General features: G+C 49.4%; 2 protein-coding genes across 8 annotated transcripts in view; one reads left to right on the forward strand and one right to left on the reverse strand.

The window, feature by feature from the left end:
* GGT1 (gamma-glutamyltransferase 1) overlaps positions 1-4,937 on the forward strand; it is a 61,086-nt gene extending 56,149 nt beyond the window's left edge. For all 7 annotated transcript variants that reach the window (XM_074554614.1, XM_074554608.1, XM_074554609.1 and 4 more), the window contains one exon: positions 393-4,937. In XM_074554614.1, coding sequence (XP_074410715.1) covers positions 393-536 — 144 coding nt within the window. In that variant the 3' untranslated portion in view covers positions 537-4,937. The remainder of the gene's footprint in view (positions 1-392) is intronic.
* Positions 3,370-24,186, reverse strand: GGT5 (gamma-glutamyltransferase 5). The gene is made up of 12 exons (XM_074554616.1): positions 23,858-24,186; positions 15,863-15,993; positions 14,238-14,327; positions 13,012-13,201; positions 12,061-12,218; positions 11,505-11,654; positions 10,958-11,091; positions 9,740-9,942; positions 8,298-8,389; positions 7,026-7,135; positions 6,585-6,692; positions 3,370-6,383 (listed from the first exon to the last, which is right to left on the reverse strand). Exons 1-12 carry the CDS (start codon positions 24,016-24,018, stop codon positions 6,237-6,239), a joined length of 1,674 nt encoding a protein of 557 aa, XP_074410717.1. The 5' UTR covers positions 24,019-24,186; the 3' UTR covers positions 3,370-6,236.
* Positions 24,187-24,616: the final 430 nt, after the last annotated feature.

Consider the following 24,616-nt stretch of genomic DNA (forward strand, 5'->3'; position numbering starts at 1 on the left):
CAGCAGGTGCATTCATTGCAGGGTGCAGCAGGGGCATTTTCCCCGTGTGCTGACCCAGCTGTGCATTTCAGGGTGCAGCAGGTGCATTTCCCCGTGTGCTGACCCTGCTGCGCATTGCAGGGTGCAGCAGGTGCATTTCAGGGTGCAGCAGGTGCCGTTTTCTCACCCAGCTGTGCATTTCAGGGTGCAGCAGGTGCATTTCCCCATGTGCTGACCCTGCTGTGCGTTGCAGGGTGCAGCAGGTGCATTTCAGGGTGCAGCAGGTGCATTTCCCCGTGTGCTGACCCCGCTGTGCATTGCAGGCTGCAGCAGGTGCAGTGTGCTGACCCCGCTGTGCATTGCAGGGTGCAGCAGGTGCATTTCCCCGTGTGCTGACCCCGCTGTCGTTGCAGGGCATCGAGCAGCAGCTGAGGCAGAGGAGGCACGACACGGAGCGGAGCAGCAGCGGCGCGGTTGTCCAGGCCATCGTGCGCACCGAGCGCGGCTGGGCCGCCGCCTCCGACTCGCGCAAAGGCGGGTTCCCTGCGGGCTACTGACCTGCTCAGCTCCTGCTCTAGTGACACCAAGGTGTGTTTGGGGGGAAGATTCTTTAGATCTGCAACTCAGGGACTTCTCACAGGAAAGAGAACGCATTTACCTGTGATTCTGTTGATGGAACTGGGACAGTTCTCTACAGCCATGACCGAAGTGCCTCATGCCACAGCCGTCTGCTAGGACAGGCGCGTCCACCAGGACGTGCAGTGCTTACTTGAAGAGTCTGTTCTGCCTCGAAGAGTTTGTTCCCTGCCTCCTCTCCATCCCACGAAGACAGATTGGGTGCCCAGTTGCTCACTCAAGCTGCAGGAAGCGTTTCCCCTGCACGGTGTCCCTGTCACTGCTAGAGAAGATATTTGTTTCCTGTTGAGTAGGTGGGAGTTACAGGACTCTGGGGCTGGGTTTTCTAAATTACAAACTAATAGGTCTGTGCCATAGCAGGAAGCCCAGCTCTAGACTGGGATAAGCCAAACTCACCGCTCTGTTAACAAAAGATGTTTCTGCATTTTCACCCGGTTGATTTTTGGAGATGAGGGGGGAAATGGGAAAATGGCTTCAAACTTTTTTATATTTCTGTTGAGAAGGTCTAAAGGGAAGATGCTACCTGTAAAACTCTGAGCACAACTAAAATAAATAAATACGGAGTCACACGTTTTCCTTGCCTGCACAGTTGCTGCAAAAAGGGATGGTGAGAGTCTGTGTGAAAGAAGCTCTTCCGAGACTTTTGTTTTTTCTTCACTGCTTTGATGAAGTCATGAGTAAGCAACAATAGTTAAATATCCAAAACAAACTTGTTTTTCTCCACTTTGCTTTTTATGATGTCATATTGCTGGTGTGAAATTTCAGAGTTTGGGGAAATGAAATTTCTAAAAAAGATCACGCTAGAGCTACTCTTGTTTAAAGGTAAGTTACTATAAACCAGACTTTTAAGGAGCTCTCAGAAATCCCTGTCTTTTATGGAGCAGCTGAGAGTATTTATACCTCCATGAGGGGGTTTGGTGCAGGACCAATACATCACATCACATAAACTTAGCCAAGATCAAACCCAGATGATCCAGGGGTTGTCATGCTCTAGTGGTGTTCTTGAAATCCTTGATACACAAGTGGCAGTAAGTTCTCTCATCTATTTGGTTTGTGGAAACTTCCTGTCAGTTCGTAAGGGCCTTAAAATACAGAAAAGAAAATGAAAGTCTGAGGTTTTAGGCATCATGCAGCCTCTTTCCTAGAAGTGTCTGGAGCTGAGGAGAGCCCAGTCTCACAGAATAAAGTGAGAGCTAGATGATGCTTAAATCAGAGTCATGACTTTGACATACATGTTTGCTTATATCATTTGACCCAAAGCTTTTACCAAATGTGTCCTGGGTGTGCTCTGGCTCCTTTTCCTGAGCTCTTCCAGGTGGTGCTGCTTTAGGTGCAGCAAAGGCAGTGACTGTAAATGACCTCTGCTCACTGTGTTCCCTCCTGTTCCCTCAAGAGACCAGTCTGGGGCCAAGCCTGTGTCCTCTTATTGCCAAACTAGGACTTTCACTTTTCCACTTCTTGTAATTTCACTCCTGGTGCTCCCCAGTGTCAGGCTGCCTTTGGAACTGGGACTAGCTGAGTTCTTGCTTGGCTAGGTGTGACCTGGGAAATCAAGGAAATTACTGCACAGCAAAATAAGCTTATTGGAATCTTACTACAGTTAGTCCAAAATTGGAAGGGGATTTCTGGGAAGTGCCTGTTGGAAAATCCTGATTTCTGATACAGGTCTGAGTGGCTGCTGCTGGGCTGCATCTAACAGTTTGTGGTGCAGCACTTGTTCTTGTGTTCCTGAATTTCCTCTTGCTAGTCAGAAAATTCCCCTATTATTCATAACCTGTGTTAAAAAGCTTCCCCTGTGGAAAGCTTAAAACACTCCTGGTTACAACTGTTCTTACAAAATGCATTTGAATTCTTGGCTCTGCAGAAGTTGTTTGTTTGGTTGTTTTTTAGCAGTAGGAAAAGCAAAGGAAGGAAGAAAAAGGAATTATTAAACTGGGCTACAGCTGCAGAGGAAGGATTTGTTAAACTGAGCCACAGCTTTCACTTACTCCCTATGTTTTTAAAAAGCTGTGGATACTTGTGCAAGCTGTAGTTATCTGCATCTCATATGGACATATCTGTACACAGAGCAGGCACTTCTGCCACCTGCTTGGAGACCACATGGGATGTTTCAACTGCAGGGAAAATCTTCAGGCTAGGATGAGAGGGAATGCCTTTAAACTGGAAGAGGGCACATTTAGGTTACATATTAAGATTATATTCTTGATTATGACAGCAGTGAGGCCCTGGCAGAGGTATATCCAGAGAAACCCTGGCTGCGCCATGCCTGGAAATGCTCAAGGACACGTTGGATGGCACTTGGAGCAGCTGGGTTTGGTGAGTGACATCCCTGCCCATGACAGGGGCAGAACAAGATGGTCCCTGAGGTCCCTCATCATTCCATGTCCCACCTCTTGGATCCTGGCTCTGCTCCTGGGGGCACACGGTGTGTTGGTGAGGGCTGCCTGCAACAGGACACATTCCATGGCCGATTCCAGCTGATGTGAAAGGCAGCTGTGCCATTAAAAGGCAATTCAGATCATGAGCTGGAGGGTTCACCTCTGATTTTAGTACAAGTTTCTTTTGGCCCCCATCCAGCCTCTGCAAGGGAACAAAATTCAGCTGTGAGAGACAAGAGGCACAAGCTGCACCATTCCTCAGCTTCTCCAGCAGCATCTGAGGCTCCAGAGTGAACAACTGGAGAAACACCTGCATGCAGTCCTCCTGTGCTTGTGTGATGGGGTAGGCAACAGGTTTAGAGGAGAAAATCCCAGACAGGTTTAAAAACACTTTATTAAAATATAACTCAAAGACTTCATTAGAAAATAGAGCAGCCTCTGTACAATGATGCTTTAAAAGTCCATGTATGTTGATTTCAGTACAAAAATAATGCTCTCTTGTTGGGAGGAGCAGGAATGTGGAGAGACCAAACTGAGAGGCTCTTAATCCATACAGATTTCAGCAGCAGTGAGGAGGTGGAAGGGTAAGTGCAGAGGTGCCAGAGCAGGTACAATCTCAGCTTCACCAGGTATTCCGGAAGTCTCTGCTGTGCTGAGAGAGCTGCACTCCCATTCCCCTGTCTTGCAAATTAAATCTGTGATGGGTTTTTAAACTGCTTCACTGGCTCACTTGCAAAGTTAATAGCAAAGCAGTCAAACTGCAGCGAGTGCTCGACTAAAGATAATATTGCCATGTCTTTGTGGTGGGAAGAAGCTGTGATATTGCTGCACTGGAAAGGTGACAGGCTGGAGTGCTGCAGGGTGCTTCACCCTAAGCTGTGTCAGAAGCAAAGCTAATGGAAGACTTTGTTACTTGGCGACTTGGGTTTTCTGCAGTGAAACAGGATGGAGAGGGACCAGAGGGTGCTGAATGCCCAGCAGGGAAGCTGGGGGTGCTGTCCCTGTCTCCAGCAGGGCCACTCTCAGCTGCTGCTGTAAACTCCCAGCTCAGTGGGGTCAGCTGGAAATAACCCCGGATCTCGCCAGAGCCAGCAGCCTGTCTGGGCTCTGTCTGGGGCTGCTGCAGACGTGTCTGGTGCCTGGCAGGGCCTCTCCTGTCAGCTGCTATTCCTGACACCACCACCATGCACCCCGGGGCTGCCAGCTGGGACAGGGGCGCTCATCAAGGCAGAAAACCTCAGCAAATCAGCTAGATTTGGTTTCTTTGTTGGTCATAGCCAAAGTGAACATAAAAACTGCCCCCCAGCATTTGGAGCTGTTTCTATTCCCCTTTGCCTGCACTGTGATGCTGCCTCTCAGGCTGCCAGGCCACTTCCACAATGAGTGAGCAGCTCTGATGGAGAAACCATTCTCTCTGATGGAGAACCCTCCAGCAGCTCTTCCTGAGCTGGGGGATTTAAGATGAATTCCACTTGGCCAAGGAGGGAGCAGGCAGTGCATGGAGCTGGCTCCATCCATGGGTAACTCGATTTCCAGCTTGTGGTCAGGATCTGGTAACTCATCCATCATCCCCTGCTGCAGCAGGGCAGTGCTGCAGTCCTTGGGGTACAACTTGTGAAGGAAAACACATGTCTGGCTCTGGGCAGCCTCACTCCCACCATCACTAAAATGCAAGTGAAGGCTGGGATTTCAGTAAGTTTTTGGCTTTATTGGATGGGCTTTGAGGGTAAAAACGCTGGCGTAAAATCCGGCTGGCCTTGTTTTAATTTGTGTTTTTTAATGGTGTGTGCTTGTTTTATGTTTACAGAGGGATTCTGTTTGTTGGAGACCAGGGAGTCCCATGGGCTCTGTGTGTGAGGGGGAGGCTCTGCTAGTGCCTGGCTCTGGTTTCTTTCTCTCTCAGACACACACACAGCACTGTGCCCATAGGGCAATCAGGCTCAGGAGCTTTCAGAAAGTCGAATTTTGAAGGATTCTGGGAATTTGACCTTGTATATTTGAAGAACTTTGGGGATTTTCTGAGTTTTAGGCTTTATTTTCATGAATGTTTGATTCTCTTGGCAATTTTGAGCAGGGCAAGGCTGTGGATTAACTGCAGACCTTTTGCATCCAGGTGCAAAATCCAGGACCTTTTGTGTTCAGGTCTTCTCGAAAAGTTTTCCTTTTCTGTGATAGTTCTTAGAGTCCTACAGTGCCCTCTGTGTGGTCTGAAGGGAACCCTAGAGACAGCAGGCTGTGGTAAACAGGAATTTGGAGCATGGAGGATATGGGAGAATTCTGCTAATGCCTGATAATGCAGCATCACTTCTCAGCAGTCCTGGTGAGAAGGCTGAGCTCAGGGCCAGGCTGGGCTCAGGGCTGCAAATGACATCTCCTGATCACGGATACTTTGCAATTTGAAGAAAGTTCTAAAGTTTCCAAAAGCAGCATTTCCACTGCCTTCCTGACCCAAAAGCTGATGCAGCAGTGTTGAGGAGGGGGAGCTGGCACAGACCCATCTCAGCACAGGGAGAGGCACCTCCAGGGTGCTCAGCTGGAGCTGTTGGTGCCAGGAGCAGGGAAATCACACCTGCCCCCGTGGGAGGCTGCCTCAGAGTGTGCAGGCTGGAGGAGGTGTTGGTGCAGTCACCCTGAGCTTGTGCTTGGGGCAGCTTTGCACCCCAAGGCAGAGAGCAGCAGGCAGGGCAGCACTTGTGCCACGGTGTGATTTCATCTGTCACTTGGGGAAAGCTGGGCTTCTTTGGATGGGAAAGCAGAGGGAGAGTGTGGAATTTTGATCTCTTCCCTTTCCAAATCCATGCTCTAAGCCTGAATGCTTCAGATTTTAAAATCCTGACCCTACAGATGCTCCTTGTTCATGGCTAAAATACTTCTGTATTTCACATTGCTGAGCCCCAGCAATAGGCTTATTGTGGAACAGCCTGAAAGAAACTGAGATTCCATCAGGAATGGAAGATGCAGCTGGGCCATTTCACAGTGATCTCAGTGGGGTTTGGACCAGTTTTCCTTTCACACTTTGTATTCTCTCCTTCTGAGTAACTGATGTGCTCAAGAAATGTGTTCTCTGTGTATCACATAATGAAAGGTGTAGCTCTAAACAAGGTTGGCTGACCTCTCCTTGTATTGCAGGCAATCACAGGCTGTGCCCATGCTCCAGGAGACATCCTGAAGGGAACAGGAATTATCCAAGCAAAGCATGTTCTGGATCTCCTGTGGCTTTGTGGATGGTGAAGGCATTTCACACTAATACCCAGCCGACTTCCCCAGCTTCCTTTTATCAGAGAAAGCAGAGATGCACTTTCCTTCCTTGGAAATTCCCTGTACAACATTCATCGCAAGTTTATCTTGCTTCTCTTTATGTCCTCTTCCCAGCAGGCCAGCCTTAACCTCCTGTGGGGGGAGAGAAGAGGAAATGGAGTGAATGGGGCAGGGGCCTGAGATCACAACACTGCCAGGTGTGAAACAGGAGGATGTGTGTGTGGAGCCTGGCTGAGGAATTGAGGTTTAAACAAGAAAGAGATGAGCCAGAGGCAAAATAAAGATTACCCAGGAGAGTTACAAAGCAACCTGCTCCCCACCAAGGCCACTCACCTTGCTGAAGGAGTCCTCAAACAGGACACTGTCCCCCTGGGTGTGCATGACAGGAGCTGAGATGGCGTGTTCCAAGTCATAACCAAACCACAGCTTGTTTATAATTGCCTGCAATTAAATAAAACAAATCCCACACTGCCCAGCTGGACATGGAACCTGGGCTGTCCAAGCCAGGCTGCACTGAGCCAGACCCACAGTCCTGCCAGCCTGGTGTCCTCCTTTTGTGGAGACTTTTGGGGCAAGTAAAAGAACAGGATGAGCATGTAATACTTCCCAGAATGCTTTCCCTGGCCTACAGTCTCAACTTTTAGTGACTTCTAAATTGCAAATTAACAAAAGCACCGAGGAGTCAAGACCCAAGGAGAGGTGAGTAGGGACTGACCGTGGTTAGAAATCTGGGAGGGCTGGAAAATCTGGCAGCTTGCTGTGGGTTTCACTTACCATGGTGGTGGCACTGATAATCCAGCTGCCCCCAGCTCCTCCAATCGCCAGCATGTCTCCTGACTTGGAGAGGAGGATGGAAGGCACCATTGCTGAGGGAGGCTTCTCTCCTAGAGCAGAAGCACAGATATTATTCTTTCCATGTGGCTCTGAACAGGGTAGGAGGAACACAGGTTCTTCTACCTTGCCTTTCTTTTGTCTCCCACAGAAAAAAAGCTGCTCCTTCCTCAAGATGCTCAAGATTTCCAGAAAATTTTTCTTGTACTGAAAGCCCATCTCCCAAAAAACTATGACCTTTCTGGCACAAGCTAAACAAGCTTCTCTTGATGCAGGACAGGGCATCCTACAAGTATTCAGGACTTGCTGCAGCTCATCCAACCAGATGAGGAGCCCTCAGCAGAAATCCTGCCCCAGCTGCACTGGTGTCCTCTCCCAGCAGGGACAGCTGATGGCACAGAGCCGTGTCTGCACCAACAGAGCTCACAGAGCTCAGTGCAAGCCTGCACAGCTCTGTACTCAGAATCAGACATGAGCCTAAAATATCACCAGGCTTCTTTTAGCAGTAGTTTCTCCACTTCTCCCCTTCCCATCAGCCAGTGATCAGCTTCAGCATTTTTTTTAACCTCTGATTTCTCTGGCTAGAAACCAAAACTCCTGTATTTCCATACAAGGAGAAATGTGAGTAGACACAGACACACTACAGGGCTTTATCCTCTTTTAGTCTGAAACAAACTTGCTCTCATCCAGATCTAGGAAAGGAGAGTGTAAATTTACAGGTATAAGTTTACAGATTGTCCCTGCCTGTGGTGGTGCTCACAGGGGTCCAGGATGAGGGAAGAGATGAGGATCTGACTCCATGTTTCAGAAGTCTGGTCTATTATTTTATGATATATACATAATATTAAAATGATATATTAAAACTATACTAAAAGAATAGAAGAAAGGATTTCATCAGAAGGGTTGAAAGCAAAGGAAAGGAAATGGAAATGATAATAAAATCTTGTGACTCTCAGACAATCCAAGCCAGCTGACTGTGATTGGCCATTAATTAGAAATAACCAGAGAGACCAATCACAGATCCCCCTGTTGCATTCCACAGCAGCAGATAATCAATGTTTACATTTTGTTCCTGAGGCCTCTCAGCTTCTTAGGAGGAAAAATCCTAAGGAAAGGATTTTCCATAAAAGATGTCTGTGACACCTGCCCACTCGCACACAGCCTGTGTGTCCACCCCCTGGCCCTGTGCTTTATTCTGAGGATGAGGATGCTCACCTGGTTTAATGCTTCTGTTTGCTATGCAGAAGTCAGCAAGTTCATTATTTAAAATGATCCCAGTTTGGTTGGAATACACAAGGGAGCCAAATCTGCAGGGAGGAAAGATGAAGCCTTTTAGTGCCCAGGGTTCTCCTGCTGTGGATGACATTTACTGCACATGGCACCCTGTGGGTAACTTCTGTCTCCTCCCAGCCTGCAAGTGTCCCAGGGAGGGTGTCCAAAGGGAATTTGTGCTGCTGCTGATGACAGAGATGAGTTTCCTGTTACTGGTGCCACAGAAAGTCAGCAAGAGCCTCAGCAATTTCTTGCATCTTCCTGAATTATGGCAGCCCTTGGAGCTGATGCTCATGGATCTTTGCTGTCACATGAAAAAGGCACTCCTGAGACAGAGTAGAAATTCTCCAGAGCAGAAATCCATTTTGATTTAGGTGAAACGTACATCTTTGAGTCTCTGGTTAGAAAACATGGCTATGTAGCCTGACTGCAAAGCCTAGGCTCAGGGAAACTGATTCAGTGAAGGACAGAGATAAGGGGGGAAAACAGAAGGTGATAAAGAGAGACAGAGAGACTGCTGTGAGAGCAGGTCAACCTGACCTGGGAATTCTTTCTGGTAAAGAAGAACTAGCTGCTAATGTCACGTGAATTCGTAAAAATGAGTATGTATGAACCTACTGTGAAATTGTATGTATATGTATCTGAGAGGGGTGATAAGACCTCTGATCTTGGCCTTATCACCCAGCAATGCAATGCAGGATAGTCTGATAACTCCAAGCTCAGTGATTTCAGCTCTTTAATGATTCTCAGCTCTCCCAGGATTTCAGCTCTTGGCTTGCTAGGTAGGGAGCCTTTGGCTGAGGCTGCAGCAGATGTGAGAGAGGAGAAGGAGAGGTCCTGGCAGTTCCACAGTGATGGTTTATTGGGGAGTCTGTGAAAGGTTCCAGCAACAGCTCTTCCTCTCCTGAATGGGCTAAAACAGCCGTTTTTATAGGGTATAGGGGGATCCAAACTTGTCCAATAGTAAGGGTTAGGCGAAAAGTGACCTATGGGGTTACAGGGATAAGCTATGGGGTGAGAGGGGTAGAAGACAGGAGCTTATTTTGCCATCTCATCATAACTCAGCAGTTCCTACTGTTAAGTCTCAATCCTCCGTGGAGCTCTCAGAAGCTCTATGGAGTCTGCTACAGAGGGGGACAAAAAGGGACCTGAAGTTCCCAGAGGTACTGCATGTCTTTTAAGGAGAGTCATCTCCACATGCATCCAGCGCTGTAATAAACATACCGGCTTCACAACTTCCACAAAGTTGTGGAGATTCTGGCTCTCTCCACAAAACACCCCCAGCTCAGAAGCTGCCTAAACCAGTGAAGCCCAGAGGTTTTGCTTTGCCAGCCAGCCCTCCCAGCTCCCCAGGCTGTGTGAGCGTCCCCAGCCCGGTTACTCACGGGTAGTTGATGGTGCTGGTGGCCGACACGGCGCTGCCGTCTGCAGCCAGCACGGAGATGTGGCTCGTGCCCAGGCTCCTGTGCTGCTCCCTGAGGAGGGGCTCCAGCAGGCTGTAGTGGCTCAGCTGGTGGTCACCACGAGCATCTATCCTCTGCCTGGCAGTCTCAGCAAACTGCTCAGACAGCAGGGTCTCCACAGGCACCTGCCAGCACAGCAAGGACACTGAGCTGGGCACCAAAGCACGGGCCTGTCCTTGGGCTCAGCAACTGAGCCCCAAGTCAGAGCTTGGGGTGGCAGCATTCAGCCCCATGCTGCTCTCATCCCAGAAAATGGGCCAAGCTCAGCACCATGGCACCTCAACCTGTGCACAGCCTTTGTCAGGCAAGTGAGTGCCAGCCTGCAGCTGAAGCTGCAGAGTAACAGCCTGATCCTGATCCTGATCCTGATCCTGCCTTGCCTTGGCCAACTCGGCTGCATTGCTCTTCAGCACCAGCTCTAAGGATTTTCTTTCCTTCCAGGCTGCAAAGGAGTGTAGGAGCATCAGGGGGTAGGAAAGTTGGGATGGATGGACAGAGATGAGAGATCTCTGAGCCAGGTCAGGAACTTGGGGTTCATTGCAAAGGGCCTGGGGGCAGGGCCCTGCTGGGAGCTGCCAAACACAGCTGGGGCAGGGCTGAGAGAAGAGAGGGGCAGAGAGGATGGGAGTTTGAGGGAGTAAAAGCATAAGAGAATAAAAGGGGTAAGAGGGCTAAGTTCTCATTACAATACCATAAATCTTCTTCTGTGTTGAATATTCTAATTCTCACTAACCAATCTAGTACAACATACAAATCCTATAGCATTTCCATACAGCCTGTAAGAATCATTACATTTCCATACTGTGTTACATTTCAAACACTAAAAACTCCTCTTTGGGCCCCTTCTGCCAAGCTGTAGGGTCTGCTCTGACCCTTGGAGCTGTCTGCAGGCAGAGGGTGTTGTTCCATCAAAAGGGGATCACCTTCAGCTGGCCATGCCATTGTTTTCCAGTTGTTTAGTAAGTGAGGGATCTCAAAGCTTGCTATCATTTCAATCTCACTTATAGTTTCTATATTCTCAAAATCTTTTGCCAGACAATCATATTTATACGGCTTTCCTGTTTCATCTTCCCCAACAAAGGAACATGTCAGAGCATTGCTTGGTGCTGTAGCACTGTACCTACACACCATGGAGCTCACCTGATTTTCAGAGAAGGCTGGGTCACTCATGTGGGGTCTTAGCATGTTGCCAAACTTCAGGGCCTCTGCAATGTAGTGATAGGTTTCTACCTTCTCCTCAGGTGTTGCCAGTGATTCTTTGTGGAATTTATACTCTGTGGAGCAGGATGGAATAATTTTGTTAATAGACCAGAGGCAATGTTTCAAGAAGTGTCAAAAAAACAAAGGTTGAAAGGAGCCTCCTCTTCCCATCCCAGTTCTTATCAAGTTTCCCCTCTGCTTTAGCAGGATGTAGATGCAGAAACAACCAAGTACTAATTTCCACTGTGACTTCAATTTATTTTGAAGCACTGGGAAATTCATGCATCCTTTGGCCTTTGCAGCAGCTGTGGTGATGCTGACCCACTGTACAAGTGAACCAGTTCATCCTCCTGCTGCACAGCATAGCACACTGCTGCTTTGGGCCCCATTCTGGCTCAAAAACTCCATTTCTGCCCATTGCATTTTATCACTCTGGAGCAACACTCTCTGAAAACCCCTTGCTGACCCCTTTCCATTAGGAATTTACCTTCCAATACCTTGAGGATGAACATGAGCACTGCACCTCCCATGGGTGGTCCTGGAGCAAACACTTTGGTGTGTTTGTTCAGGGTGATGTTCAGAGCTGAGGACACCTGTGCTGTGTATGCCCGAAGATCCTCCAGTGAGAGGCTGGACCCTTCAACAGAGAGAGACCCAGGAGCTGCCATTAGCACAGAAACTCACATCTGCCTGCAGCAGAGGCAGGTAGAGCTTGTGAGGAGCTCAAATTCCTCGCACCCAGCACAGCACTGCCCTCACACATCCTCATGTGCTGCCAAACCCAGCATGTCACAAAGCCTAAAGGAGTCAGAGGGGCGAACACAGTGAGCAAAGGCCAGAGCAGGGAGTGGTCTCAGCCCTGCTTCTGGGCCTAAGTTACAGGAATTAGGGAAAGGTGGCCTCTTCCCATGTCAGGCACCACCCCAAGTGACCAACAAATGGCACGGGTTGGCTTTCCCCTGGTCCAGGCTCACTGTGACCCAATGGCTGGGAGAAAGGCCAGGTTTTAATGTATATCAGGACTCCCTGTAGCTGTTACTCACCAGCCTTGCTGATGTCCTCCACCAGGGCCCTCCCAATCTCTCCCTCATAGAACGCAGCAGCTCCCTGTTCCGCCACGGCTCGCAGCGTTCGCTGCAGCGCTGGCCACCGGAATGACTCGCCCAGCTTCAGGAATCTGCCACCAGCACACAGCAGCGGGCTGTTCAACAACAACATCCATCTGTCAGCACCCAGGACATCCCTCTGCTGTCCAGGACCCCTGCCAGGGGGCTCAGGGACCCTGGCACAGAGCCCAAAACACCTGTGGGTTTGATTATGGTCCATGGAGCAAATTACCAACCTTGTATGAAGATCAGCAAGCCACAACAGTTTAAGTAGAATATTAGTGAAGTTATCACGGGGTGGAGATGTAGATTTTAGGGTTTTTGGTATGGGGGCAAGATGGGGGGAACTGGGTGTGTCCAGCCTTTCTCCTTCTTCTTCTTGGCCTCCATCTCCTGCTGTGATGTTGGCACTCACAGATTGGTTTAGAGTAGAAGCTCAGTGTCTAACACAGGTGATCGGTATTGGAAAGTAATTGTAAACATTGTACACACAGTTTTTAGTTTAAAGACATAACACTGCCCTGGGGCAGGCAGAGTGCCTGGAACTGTCCTGCTGGATGGACCTCGGCAGGGCAGGAGAAAATTTTTTATAGACAAGAAGTAATGAACAACTTTGAGACTGAGAAATGAAGAGCTCTGACTCCTTTTTCAAGCACTGGGCTGGGAAAAGAGACTTTGGAACTTTTGTTGGGTTCACTCTGACCAGCTAGAGATCCCAGCACATCACTTTTACAGCATGAGCTTGCTCTTGCCCAAGCCAATGACATTTTTTTTCCTACCAGGAGCTGATCTGGATTATGCATGCTGTGTGCTTTCCAACGTCAGAGAAAGGGTCTGGAGCTGAGGGAGCAGTGGCCCTCACCCTGCAGTGTCATCCATGGCTCTTACCACAGGCTTTTCCCTGGTCCAGAGAAGGCTGGGTGATGGAGAATTTTTTCCAGAACTGGAGAAATGAGCAGAGGCTCTGAAAGCAGCTTGATGGTTGGCTCAAACAGGGCTTTCCATGGCAGGCGGCCGTGGCGCTCGTGGGCCACCTCATAGCCCCGGATCTCTCCAGGGACACCAATCCAGCGGGGACCTGGGGAGCACAGCAGCACTGTCACACCCACACAGCACTGCTTTGGGGGTCCCACCTCTCTGGAAGCTCCCCAGTCCAAGTCTGAGCTGGTAGAGGCAACCAAGGCTTCTAAAAGCAGGCTGGGTCTGTTTATTGCCCTTTGCTGTTCATGTATTTCCCTGCTACTGAGCAGCGGGGTGTGGAGAGGCTGGAGCCAGGCCTGAGGTGTGCTGAAAACATAACAGGCAACAGGCAGGGCCTGCAGCAAGGGAGGTGGCAGCTGGACACTGGAGAAATGGCACTCCATTGGGGTGGGGCCTGGGCAAACACCAGAACAAGGGAAGCAGTGAAATTCTCCATCCCTGGGGAAATTTAAAAATGAGACAAGACAAGCTGTCACATGTCTGACATGCTCCTTCTTTGACCCTGGGCAGCCTGAGCAACACCTGACATCACCCTGCTCTGAGCAGAACTCCAGCTGTCCCTTTCCAAACAGAGCTGCTCCTGATTCCTCTTCAGGCTCTTCCAAGGGTAAGAACATCTCCAGAATCCAGGATACACCCCAAAAGATAACATTTCAGGGAAGGAGGATGAACACAGCAAGAAATGTGGAAAGATCCAAGATGTGCTGCTAAAGCAAGAGTGCCTGAGCCCAGCAGCCCAACCTCTGATGTGCCAGCGTGCTTCCCCCATCTGTGGACATGGCAAGCACAAAAGATTGATTTCTTTTGTTTCCCTAAAGCTATTGATCTTATTTTTCTCTGTAAGAACTTCTGGGGAATGAGAGCTTTGGGAAATCCAGTCTTGAACTGCAGACTTCCTACAGAGAGAAGGTACATTGTGCTTTCTCCTCATGCTGGCTCCCCATTGCCTGGCTGGTCAGGTTTCCGGGAATTTTTTGTGTTTATGGACCTAATCTTTTTAGTTACTTTTGCAAAAAGCAGTCCAGGTAGAGGGTGTTAAACTAGACAGAACTACAGATCAAGCCAGTGAGGTGCCCAGTTACCCACTGTGCTGAGCTCTGTGCCCACAGGAGGGCACACAGCTGTGTCCTTACCAATGGGGAAGCCAACACCACAGCCAGACAAGAGGTTGTGAGGAAACACTCGTGGGGCTGTCTCACGGGCATTGATCACCTCCACTGCTCCTGGAAAGAAGAGAAGGGAAATACATCATGTTTTCCTCCTGAAGCAGGTGAACATCACCATTCAGTCATCACTGCATGTGCTGCTGGCACAGAGCTGAGCTGCTCTGGATGTGCCAAGTGCACCTGCAGGATCAGGTGTCAGCACAACTTATCCTTGACTCCTGTGCTTTTATCTACAACAAGCCAAGCAGTGCCCACCAAAGGTACTGAAAGTACAGGGAGAAGGCCAGGGCTTGTCTCCAGGCAGCAAAGGTTCCCCCAGGGATCATGGCTGGGATATGGGCTGGGGTATGCTGCCTCACACCTGCAGGCTCCTGCACTTCTTCCACAGATGGGACACATCAGAGGCACAATGTGAGCCTCATGCTCCTGGGAGGGCCATTTACCCAATGATGATGAGGCAAGCCCATCATATTTTGAAGCCCTCTATGTATCAGGGAGCCTGAAAGGACAAAACCAAACCCAAACCCCCACTTGCATACACTCATATTTCAGGTCTACCCTATCACTTTACTCCTTCTCTGCCTTGTATTTATCTGTCCCTGTCAGTCCCAGAGCCAGCTGTGCTGCAGGAGCCCACAGTGCTCCCTGGTGTACCCAGAGCCTCAGCTCTGTGCAGCAGCACAACTCAGGTAGCACAGGAGGATTGTTGTCAGGAAACAAAGTTCCATGGCTCTGCCAAAAGGAAAAAAGGAGAAAAATATAGGTGGTCTGCCAAAATGAAAAAAGAAAAAAAAAATATAGGTGGTCTGCCAAAAGGAAAAAAGAAGAAAAACATAGGTGGTCTGCCAAATTAGGCCCTTGCATAAGATACACCCAAACAGTTCCAGATTTGTGACTCAGTGAAACTACTTGGCAGGGATTTTAAAATGATTACATTGTTACAGTGCTTATTGTTGATATTACTATTAGATATATAAGCTCTGGGGGTTTTTGGAAGCCAAGACTTAAACTCCCACGTTGAAGACATAAAAGCAACAAAACAACAGTGGAGTTTAAGCCAAGCACAGAAAGGCCCCCCAGCAGACACAGAGCATTGCCAGGTTTAGATTTCTGAAGTGGAGATGCATCTCCTGGGACAGGAAGTGTCAGCACTGCTTTGGGGAGCCACAGCAGCCCTGGTGAGACAGCTCCAGGGCCAGCAGGCACTGCCAGAGCTGCTGGGGCAGCACAAACCCCTCAGGTGCCATCCCAGGGGCTCAGCTGGCACTGCCAGCCCAACCCTGCCAGCACAAACCCCTCCTGCCTGCTTCTCTCAGCCACTCACACCTGCTGCAGGGATTGTGTGACTCTGGGACTGCCTTGGACGGGCAAGGAGAGGCAAACTCAGCTCATTTCCTCTCAAAGCTCTTTCCTCCACACACATTTCTTGCTGTGAAATGACAATCACAGCTCCCTGTGCTGGATGCTTTGGATTAAGAGCACAATTGTGCTTTGTGATGTAGCTTTTATATTCAAAATATTGCTCTGAGAGAGCAGGCAGGATTCTGATTTGTGTGTCTGCAGAGGGACAGGGCACCATGGAGAGGCCATACCTGTGCTGGCATCATAGATGGTAAAAACGACCCCACCACCCAGGCCTGAGCTCTGGGGGTTCATCACTGAAGTGCAGATCAAGCCTGCAATGGCAGCATCCACAGCTGAGCCTCCACTTTTCAGGATGTCCCTGTGGTGGGAAAGGAAGAAAAAAGACACTGTTAAAATCCAGGAATGTCAGGATGGAGGAACCACATGGAAATGCCTTCTTGGGACCCCTGCAAGCTGAGGAGAGCAGCTGGAGAAATGCAGTGTGGGGTGTGAGGGGCACCTTCCTCTGCTGGATAAAAATAACAATTAGAGGGAAAGAAAGGAGGGTCCACAGGAAGAAAGAGCAGCCAAGGCCAGACCTTCTGGCAGGCTGGACTTGCTCTGGGCAAAGAGTTATGGGAGAGAGAGAGAGCTGCAGCTGCTCACAAATGCTGTGGGCTGAAAGGGACAGCAAAACATGGAGAAGGATGCTCTGAGCACAGAAGAGGGCCTTCCATATACTAGGAATCAACCAACTGATCTCTAGCTTCCCAAATGCCATTCCTGATAAAGGCATATGCTGGTCAAATGGACAGGAGCACTGAAGTGGGAACACTGGGTTCATGTGAAGCAAACTCCTGAGAAAACTCCTGTCAATGAGCTTTTTGTTGTTCCCACAATGTGACTTCTGGGCTTATTAGCACAAAAATGGCCCAGCCTGCTCCCTGTATTCCCAAAGATAAAACTAACAAAGAAACAAACAAAAAAAAAGCCCAAAAATCACCTAAAACCAAGCAAAAAAAAAAAAAAAAAACAACCAACCAAACCAAAAACAAACCCTCAACTGCTTCTACCAAGGCACAGACATTAAGGCAGCCTCTTGCTGCTGACAGCAACGAGGTTCTGTAAGAAAAACTGTCTCAACAAATGCTTCCCCCAAGAACATCTGAAAGCCATCATTTCCTTGCAGTGGCAATGGGATGGCATTTCCTGCACAGCCAGCACTGGGGTTTGCTAGGAAGGCTCCTGACTGCTTCACTGGGTCATTGCTCAGATAAGGCAGGGCCAGAGGGAGACTGGAGCAGTTCAGTGGCTGCAGTGCAGCTGGTCCCAGGCTTTGCATGGGAACACAGAGCACACACACAGGCTGGTGTTTATTTTCCATCCACAGAATGGCTGGGCCCTGCTGGCTCAGGAACAGGATGCTGCCAGCAGGCACGCTGATGTGCCTTTCCTTTGTTTCCCCAAGTGCCTCAGAACCACTGCCTGCAAGGAAATGACATGTGGACAAGTGGGAAGAAATAGTAGGGAATATCAGGCTTTCTGTTTCTGCATGGCTTTTGGCCTCCTGGGAGCTCCCTGGCTGTAGAAAAAGCAAAGAGCAGATTTAATTGAAATTCAGTCCAGACAGGAGAAGTATAAAAGACATATTTACACCACTTGGAAAGAAAGATGTAGGCTAAAAAAGTTCTCAAGATGTTCAGGTTGTACACCTTCAGTTTGTGTAGAACTTGTCTCTCAAACATTTTGACTCCCATGTGATTATTTTACTGTTCTTTCAATTATTAAATGCCTGTATCCATGAAAGCAGAAGGATGGAAGTTTACATGGCTGTAAAAAAGCATCTGAACATGGAGACTGAGACTCAGGGTCACCCATCCAGCCCTTGCAGCAGGGGATGGACTCACCACACCAATGTCCCTGGGAGGTGCTTTTCTGAATCCCAAGCTGTTAATGGCTGTCTTGGTTTGGACAGACAGGAGTCTGCTAAGGAAGGCAGGAGCCTCCCCTGAAATGGAGAATGTAAACCCTCCCCACCCCTCTGAATTGCTATAAATTTTGAATTAAGGGGTCTCTCGGGCAACAAAAACTATGGGAGCAGGAAATAACAGATCTTTAATAAGGAAGAAAATAAAAGGATAAAATAAACAATGCAGTACACCAGAACAACAGTGACAGAGTCAGAACCCAGCCTGACACCCTGTGGGTCAGGGTGTTGGTGGCAGTCCCATTGGAATTGTGGCTCAGCCCTCCTGCAGTGTCAGGGGTGGTTCTGCTGGAGCAGGGATCCTGTAGAGAAGGATGGATTCTTCCTCTGAAGATCCAGTGGAAGGAGAGGCAGCTGCTGTTCCTCTGGGGAATCCAGTGGAGAAGCCGTGCTGGTGTCTCAAAACCTCTGGATTATATCTGGGTAGCAATGCTTGGCTCCTCCCCCTGGGCTCACATCTCCCAATGGGATGCTGGAGTTCTTATCAGCCATGCAGGGACATTCCATAGCTGTTATCAGCAATGTCCCCTCCTGAGGGAGGTGCGCTGCCCACTTGGCAAAGGTAATCTGCCATACAGATGGTAATGGAAAACATCTTGCATTGCAATTTTCAACAATTGCTGACACCAGGGCTTCCTAAAAAACTCAGTCAACTCTGCAGAAGACCCAGAAAATGTTAGAAAGTTGGGAAAAATTAGAAAATTTAAGGAAAAAGAGGAAAGAAGGACTGCTACACAGAGCCAGGACAGTGCTCCCCAGAGTCCCTGGAGTGTGGACTGTGAAGGAACACATGTACAAAGCCTGGTGACAGGGAAATGCATGGTTCTGAGAGGGAAATGCACAGTTCTGGCTGGGAAATGCATAGTTCTGGCTGGGAAATGCATAGTTCTGGCTGGGAAATGCATGGTTCTGAGAGGGAAATGCATGGTTCTGAGAGGGAAATGCTTGGTTCTGGCTGGGAAATGCATGGTTCTGACAGGGAAATGCACAGTTCTGGCTGGGAAATGCATGGTTCTGACAGGGAAATGCACAGTTCTGGCTGGGAAATGCATGGTTCTGAGAGGGAAATGCATGGTTCTGAGAGGGAAATGCATAGTTCTGGCTGGGAAATGCATGGTTCTGAGAGGGAAAGGCATGGATATGGTTCTGACAGAGCAAAACAGCTTTGAAAAGAAGTTTGGAGATGGTATAGTGCACATTTCAGTGCAATGTATTAAGACCTCAACATGGAACATCAGGCACATTTCCCAAAGCCTGAAAAGCACCATTCTCACCCAAATTCACAGCACATTCACACTGGCCTCCAGCCTTCCCCCCAGCCTCTCCAGAGACTGAAATTCAACAGAAAATACACTGGGCTGGCTCTTGGCGTGTCACATGTGCCTGCCTGTGCATGGCTCACTCATTTCCAGTCACAGACATGCCCTGGGCAATTTAGGGCCATTACATATAGCAAAACCACATCTGGATTTATGTCCCATTACTTGGCTCCCTTCAGATGGGTCTCTGCTGCAACGAGCTCAGTTATAATGCAAAGCCCTTGATCAAGTTGTGGCACCTCACCAGGTCTCCCCAGGGATACCCCAGAGCGCTGCAGCTGATCTGATCTGATAAACAATGTTTTGTCCCATATCCTTCCTGCCCATTAGCGTTGGGGTTTAGTCATTAATGGAGTTTCCTTATGAGAAGGAGCAGAAGAGGGTGTTAACAACCAAATCCCATTCCAGCAGCAGCAAACAGGGATTCACCTTCCCTGGAAAGGGTGAATGGTGGCACTTTGCTCACAGCAAAGATGGGCTGTGCTGGGCTGCAGACCAAGATCTGCTCTGCCCTAGGCTAGAGGGAGCCCTGAAGCCCCTTTAAACACACTGGAAACGCAAATGAAATAAATTTAATAATTATTAAATGATGGGGTTTTTTCTGCTAAAGAAGGTTGGGGACTGGGACACCACCCATTACACAGCAGCTGCCTCCTTAGGATTTATGAAGAGCAAAAGCAACAACTGCTTCTGTGAAAAAGTGCCAGTTACCAAATTTAAAATGCACAAGAAGGGAAACCAAATCCTTTGGGATTTGATAAACATTCTTCAGAAATCTGCTGGGCCATCACTGAAAAGGATTTTTTGCATCAGATCCTCTGGTTAGAGCTGAGTTTCTCAGGGCTGCAGACTTTTTCTGTTCAAGTCTCACCATTCTCACCCTCCCCACACCCTGTTCCCCCGGGGTGCTGATTTCAAAGGCTGGTTCCCAGGGTTTATGCTGGGCTACACTGGAGAAGGGGGATCAGAGATGGCTGCTGGGCCAGGCCAGCTCAGCTCTCCTTCTGCAGTGAATCCCATCACTGGGAATGAGCACTTTTCCTAAATGTGTCCCTGTCCTTATGCCAGCTCTTGCTTCTGCCATTTGGGAAACAAAGGAATGCAGAGCAGTGGATGGCAGAGCTCAAACAGCACACTGGCAGGGAATATAGAGATTTTTGCATGCTTGATGAAAAGAGCCTCCTCCAGCAAGGAACAAGAGCTGAGAGTTGGAGGTGAGGTTTGAGCACTTCTTACTGTCACAGGGCCATCATCTCCTGTCTCCTCAGGGCTCTTGACATGAGGAGAAATTAGTGAGGTGGGCTGTGGTACCAAATCCACATCCTTGGGTAAAAACTGCTCTGGTTCTCCTTTTAGCCTCCCATCCCTCTTCATCAATGTTTCACTTCATTCAGGGACAAGTTTTCTCCCAGGGCAGGGTTTTAGTCTGGACCAGGCAGCTGTACAAGGCTGATTTCAGCCCCCAAATTCCAGCAGAACAAACACAGCAAGAGACCCAACACTGCTGAGCACTGAGAGCTGGGCACTGATGGCTGAGGGAAAGTTTAGCTCAGGATGGTGGTGACACCTGAAGGCTCACTGAGATTGCTCACTTTCTGCAGGGACCCAAAGAGTTCCATGAAGATTTCAGAAATCCAGAGTACATGAGCACAATCTCCAGAGCTGGAAAACACATGGGCCCTGAGGAGTTTTCCCACAGCCCACTGTCCCACTCATTGAAATACAAGATTCCTCCTCGGGCAAGAGATTTAGTTCAGTTATTCTCAGTGAGTTCAACTGACAATTCTATTAGGAACACACACAGACTCCCAAATGGAAGAATCTTAAACCAACAGAGTATCATGTAATTTCATTCCTGACAACTCACAGAGCACGTTGTTTATCTTTAAAATAAACACAATTTTTAAATTAAAGAATAAAATCTGTGAGTAAGTCAGAGACTGGGGGCTGCTTTTAGATTCCAAGGCTTTAGGCACCAGAGCAGTTCTGTGAGCGTCCCCCACACAGATTCCTGTGAGTTTTGGGGGATTTGTAGGATGAAAGGGGAGGCTGTGGGGTCACAGCAGGAGAGAGGGACTGCAGGGGCAGTGAGGAGGAGCAGGGACAAACCAGCCCTGCAGTGTGTCTGGGGCTGCTTGGCTTTGCCCTGCTCTCACCTTGTTGCTGAAGTGTCACATGAACTGCCAGATCACAGGTGGGGACAGCAGGGCCTAATGGCCAAGACTACTCTCAGAAATTGGATTTTATTGCTACTGCTGTGACAAAATTCCTAAAATCTTATTCAGCAAAGATGAGGCAGGAAGCAGCTGTGTGTTTATCATCCCATGGTGCTCCCATCAGGGAGCCTGAGTCACCCTGCAGAGTCACACAGGAGGTGACAGAGCAGAGCTGATGGCTCTGAGAGGCTGAGCCTGGCCTGAGCCCCTGTGCTGAGGGATCCTCACAGTGCCACTGCCATCTGAGGCCTCCTCACCAGGGAAAGAACATCACTTTCCCACCTGGCAGTTTGCTCTGAGAACTAATGTAGTGCTGAGAGCACTAAAGAGCATCATGAGCTGAGAGCTGACAGCTTAAAAAGTGACAAACAGGTATAACAGCACAGAAATGTCTGGGAGAAAATGAACAGGATCACATGCAGAGCAGAGCACGCAATGAGCTTCCTAGAGAGAAGAATGTGGGCCACTAGGATGGAGAAAGAAATAGGACAACAACAAAAATGGCAAATATAATACAAAGCTTCTGGTCCCAAGCTCTCTTGCAGAGGAACATTTTTATAAGCAATTTTACTTTTATTATTGTCTTTTATAAGGACGTGCACAGAAGAAGCTGGGAGAACAACACAGGAGTTTGTCTCGTTCTGAGTCTAAGGACAGCATGAAATGAGCACAAGGATTTCCAAGAATGGCTGGAGGCAAAGGATACCAGGAAGAGCAGCAGCACTCATGCAGCAGCAGGGGAATGGGGCTGGCCAGGCACAGGGTGAGCAGGGCAGAGCCCAGGGGGTTCCCAGCAGCCGTGGCTGGGAACATCCCAGAGGCTTGGCAGGGCTGGAGGAGAGAGCAGGACCTGATGTGCAGATGCAAAAGGAAGGGAAAATGAGCTGGGAAGGTGGAGCAAGGGCAGGATTTTGTGGGGATCGTTGGCAGACTGTTTGTAGGAAATTCAAGCTGGTCCATGGGAGTGGAGGGACAGCACAGACCTGTCAGCAAGGCTGGAGCTGCAGCTGTGGTGGAGGCTGGGGAAGCCTGGGGAGCTCCTTGCTGAGAGAGGGGAAGGAAACCAGGGAGAGCCCAGCAGCAGCAGCCAACGAGACAAAGCTGCTCAGTTGTTCACCGGCCGCAGATTTCCGTGCCTCTCACTTCAACGTCTTCCAGCTGATTACACACTACATCAAGTTAAAGTTTACAATAGCTGCAAAAACAAATGCACTGGTTTTCCCCAGCAGATTCTTTGGGCAATCCAATTATGTCTTTTCCTCTTTTTCCATTAATAGTGATTTTAAAAGTACTTCTGCTTTCTGAAGAACATGTGGTTTCACATAAAAACCCCATCTCACTGCTTGGCAGACGTGCAGCCACTCTGTATTTTCTCCAGCTGCTCACAAATGCTGTACATCTTTGCCAGAATCAAAGGTGAGACTAAGCAAAATGTGGTATTATGGCACCATGTCTCATTTCAGTCCCCCAGCCATGAGGCAAAGCACACAGCATCCATCGTGGAGCATGCAGCATCACATGTAAACTTTCATCCTTCTGCTTTCAAGGATACAGGCATTTAATAATTGAAAGAACAGCAAAATAGTAACATGGGAGTCAAAATGCTTGAGAGACAAGTTTTACACAAACTGAAGGCATACCACCTGGACATCTTGAGAACTTTTTTAATCCACCTCTTTCTTTCCAAGTGGTGTAAATATGTCTTTTATACTTCTACTGTCTTGACTGTAGAAAATCTGCTAAATCTAAATCTGCTCTCTGCTTTTTTCTTCATAGCAGACACACTTGCTGTGGGCTTCAGTCCAGAAACAGACCCCCAAAAGGAAGGGATACCTTTTGTCCCTGCCTTCCCTTCCTTGTCTCTGTTGAAGCCTGGCTGCAGCTCTCTGCAAGCTCCTCTAAGTCCCTTATCCGACAGATCTACCACGCCACGAAAAGTAAATTTCTCCCTTCCCCACTTAAAACCAGCACTATACTTGCATACTACAAATATTTATACCTTCCAAAAGGCCAAGGGTTTGCAGATTTTTGTGACAGTGCAATGACAGTAAGCATCATCTGCGGAGGCGGAGGCTCCGTCTGCTCTCCCGGCTGGAGCGGCACCGGAGAGGGACCTGGCTGAGTGCGGGTCCCGTCCGTGAGCCCCACGCCTCGGAGCTCCGTGCACCTACCGGCCCATGAGGGAGCCCCACGCCTCGGAGCTCCGTGCGCCTACCGGCCCATGAGGGAGCCCCACACCGAGCTCCGTGCACCTACCGGCCCATGAGGGAGCCCCACACCGAGCTCCGTGCACCTACCGGCCGATGAGGGAGCCTCCACCTCGGAGCTCCGTGCCCCTACCGGCCCATGAGGGAGCCCCACACCGAGCTCCGTGCACCTACCGGCCGATGAGGGAGCCTCCACCTCGGAGCTCCGTGCCCCTACCGGCCCATGAGGGAGCCCCACACCGAGCTCCGTGCACCTACCGGCCGATGAGGGAGCCTCCGCCTCGGAGCTCCGTGCCCCTACCGGCCCATGAGAGAGCCCCACACCGAGCTCCGTGCGCCTACCGGCCGATGAGGGAGCCTCCGCCTCGGAGCTCCGTGCGCCTACCGGCCCATGAGAGAGCCCCACACCGAGCTCCGTGCACCTACTGGCCCATGAGGGATCCCAAGCCTCGGACGGAGCTCCGTGCACCTACCGGCCGATGAGGGAGCCCCACACCGAGCTCCGTGCACCTACCGGCCGATGAGGGAGCACGTCTCGGTGTCGGCAGCCACGGCGCCGTGCCGGTACTGCTGGGCAGCGCACCGGGGCTGGCTCAGGATGACCACGAGGGTCACGGCCCCCGCCAGCACGGCCAGGGACAGCAGCACCAGGCAGCAGATCTTGCCCGTGGACATGGCTGTCCTGCCCCACAGCAGCCGCGGGGCTCGGTCCCGCGAGGCGCCTGTCCCGCTCGGGGGAAGTGGATTTATCGCGGGCTGTGAGGGAGGTCCCGCTGCAGTGGGCTCTGCCCACAGCGATCACATTCTTTCGAACATTAAAGCTGCTAAAAAGCGAACTGTGTGCTGTCTTTCCTACTCTCTTTTATAAACTTTTCTCGCAGATCCACAATCCGCCTTTTTTGTGCGTGTCTCTGATGAAAACATTTAACACATTCACTCCTGAATGTGCTCACTCTGCACACCACTCCTGCTTCTCACAGCCTCTCTGCCTTCCCATTCCTGGCGCACAAATTACCTAACAAAAGTGTGAAACACTGGGACAATTACCTCAGCCCTACACTGCAAACTTGGGGTGTTTTGCTCCTCTAAAACTACTCATAGAATTAAAAGCTGAACACAGTGTACAAACCTTCAACAGTAGAAGGTTTGTAGAACTAGAACCTTCAACAGTACAAAGCTAGAACCTTCACAGATACTATTAGTTTACATTATATTGTTATAATAGGTAATAATAATAATAATAATAATAATAATAATAATAATAATAATAATA

Source organism: Zonotrichia albicollis, chromosome 18 (assembly GCF_047830755.1).
Source record: "Zonotrichia albicollis isolate bZonAlb1 chromosome 18, bZonAlb1.hap1, whole genome shotgun sequence".
Taxonomy (NCBI): Eukaryota; Metazoa; Chordata; class Aves; order Passeriformes; family Passerellidae; genus Zonotrichia; species Zonotrichia albicollis.

Coding starts and splice junctions, on each gene's coding strand:
- GGT5 (XM_074554616.1), bottom strand. CDS start 24,018: ATGTCCACGGGCAAGATCTGCTGCCTGGTGCTGCTGTCCCTGGCCGTG. Junction 8,390..9,739: donor ACCAGCACCATCAACTACCC/GTGAGTAACCGG, acceptor TCCTCCCTGCAG/ATTTGGCTCCCTTGTGTATT. Junction 6,693..7,025: donor TTATCAGTGCCACCACCATG/GTAAGTGAAACC, acceptor ATTTAATTGCAG/GCAATTATAAACAAGCTGTG.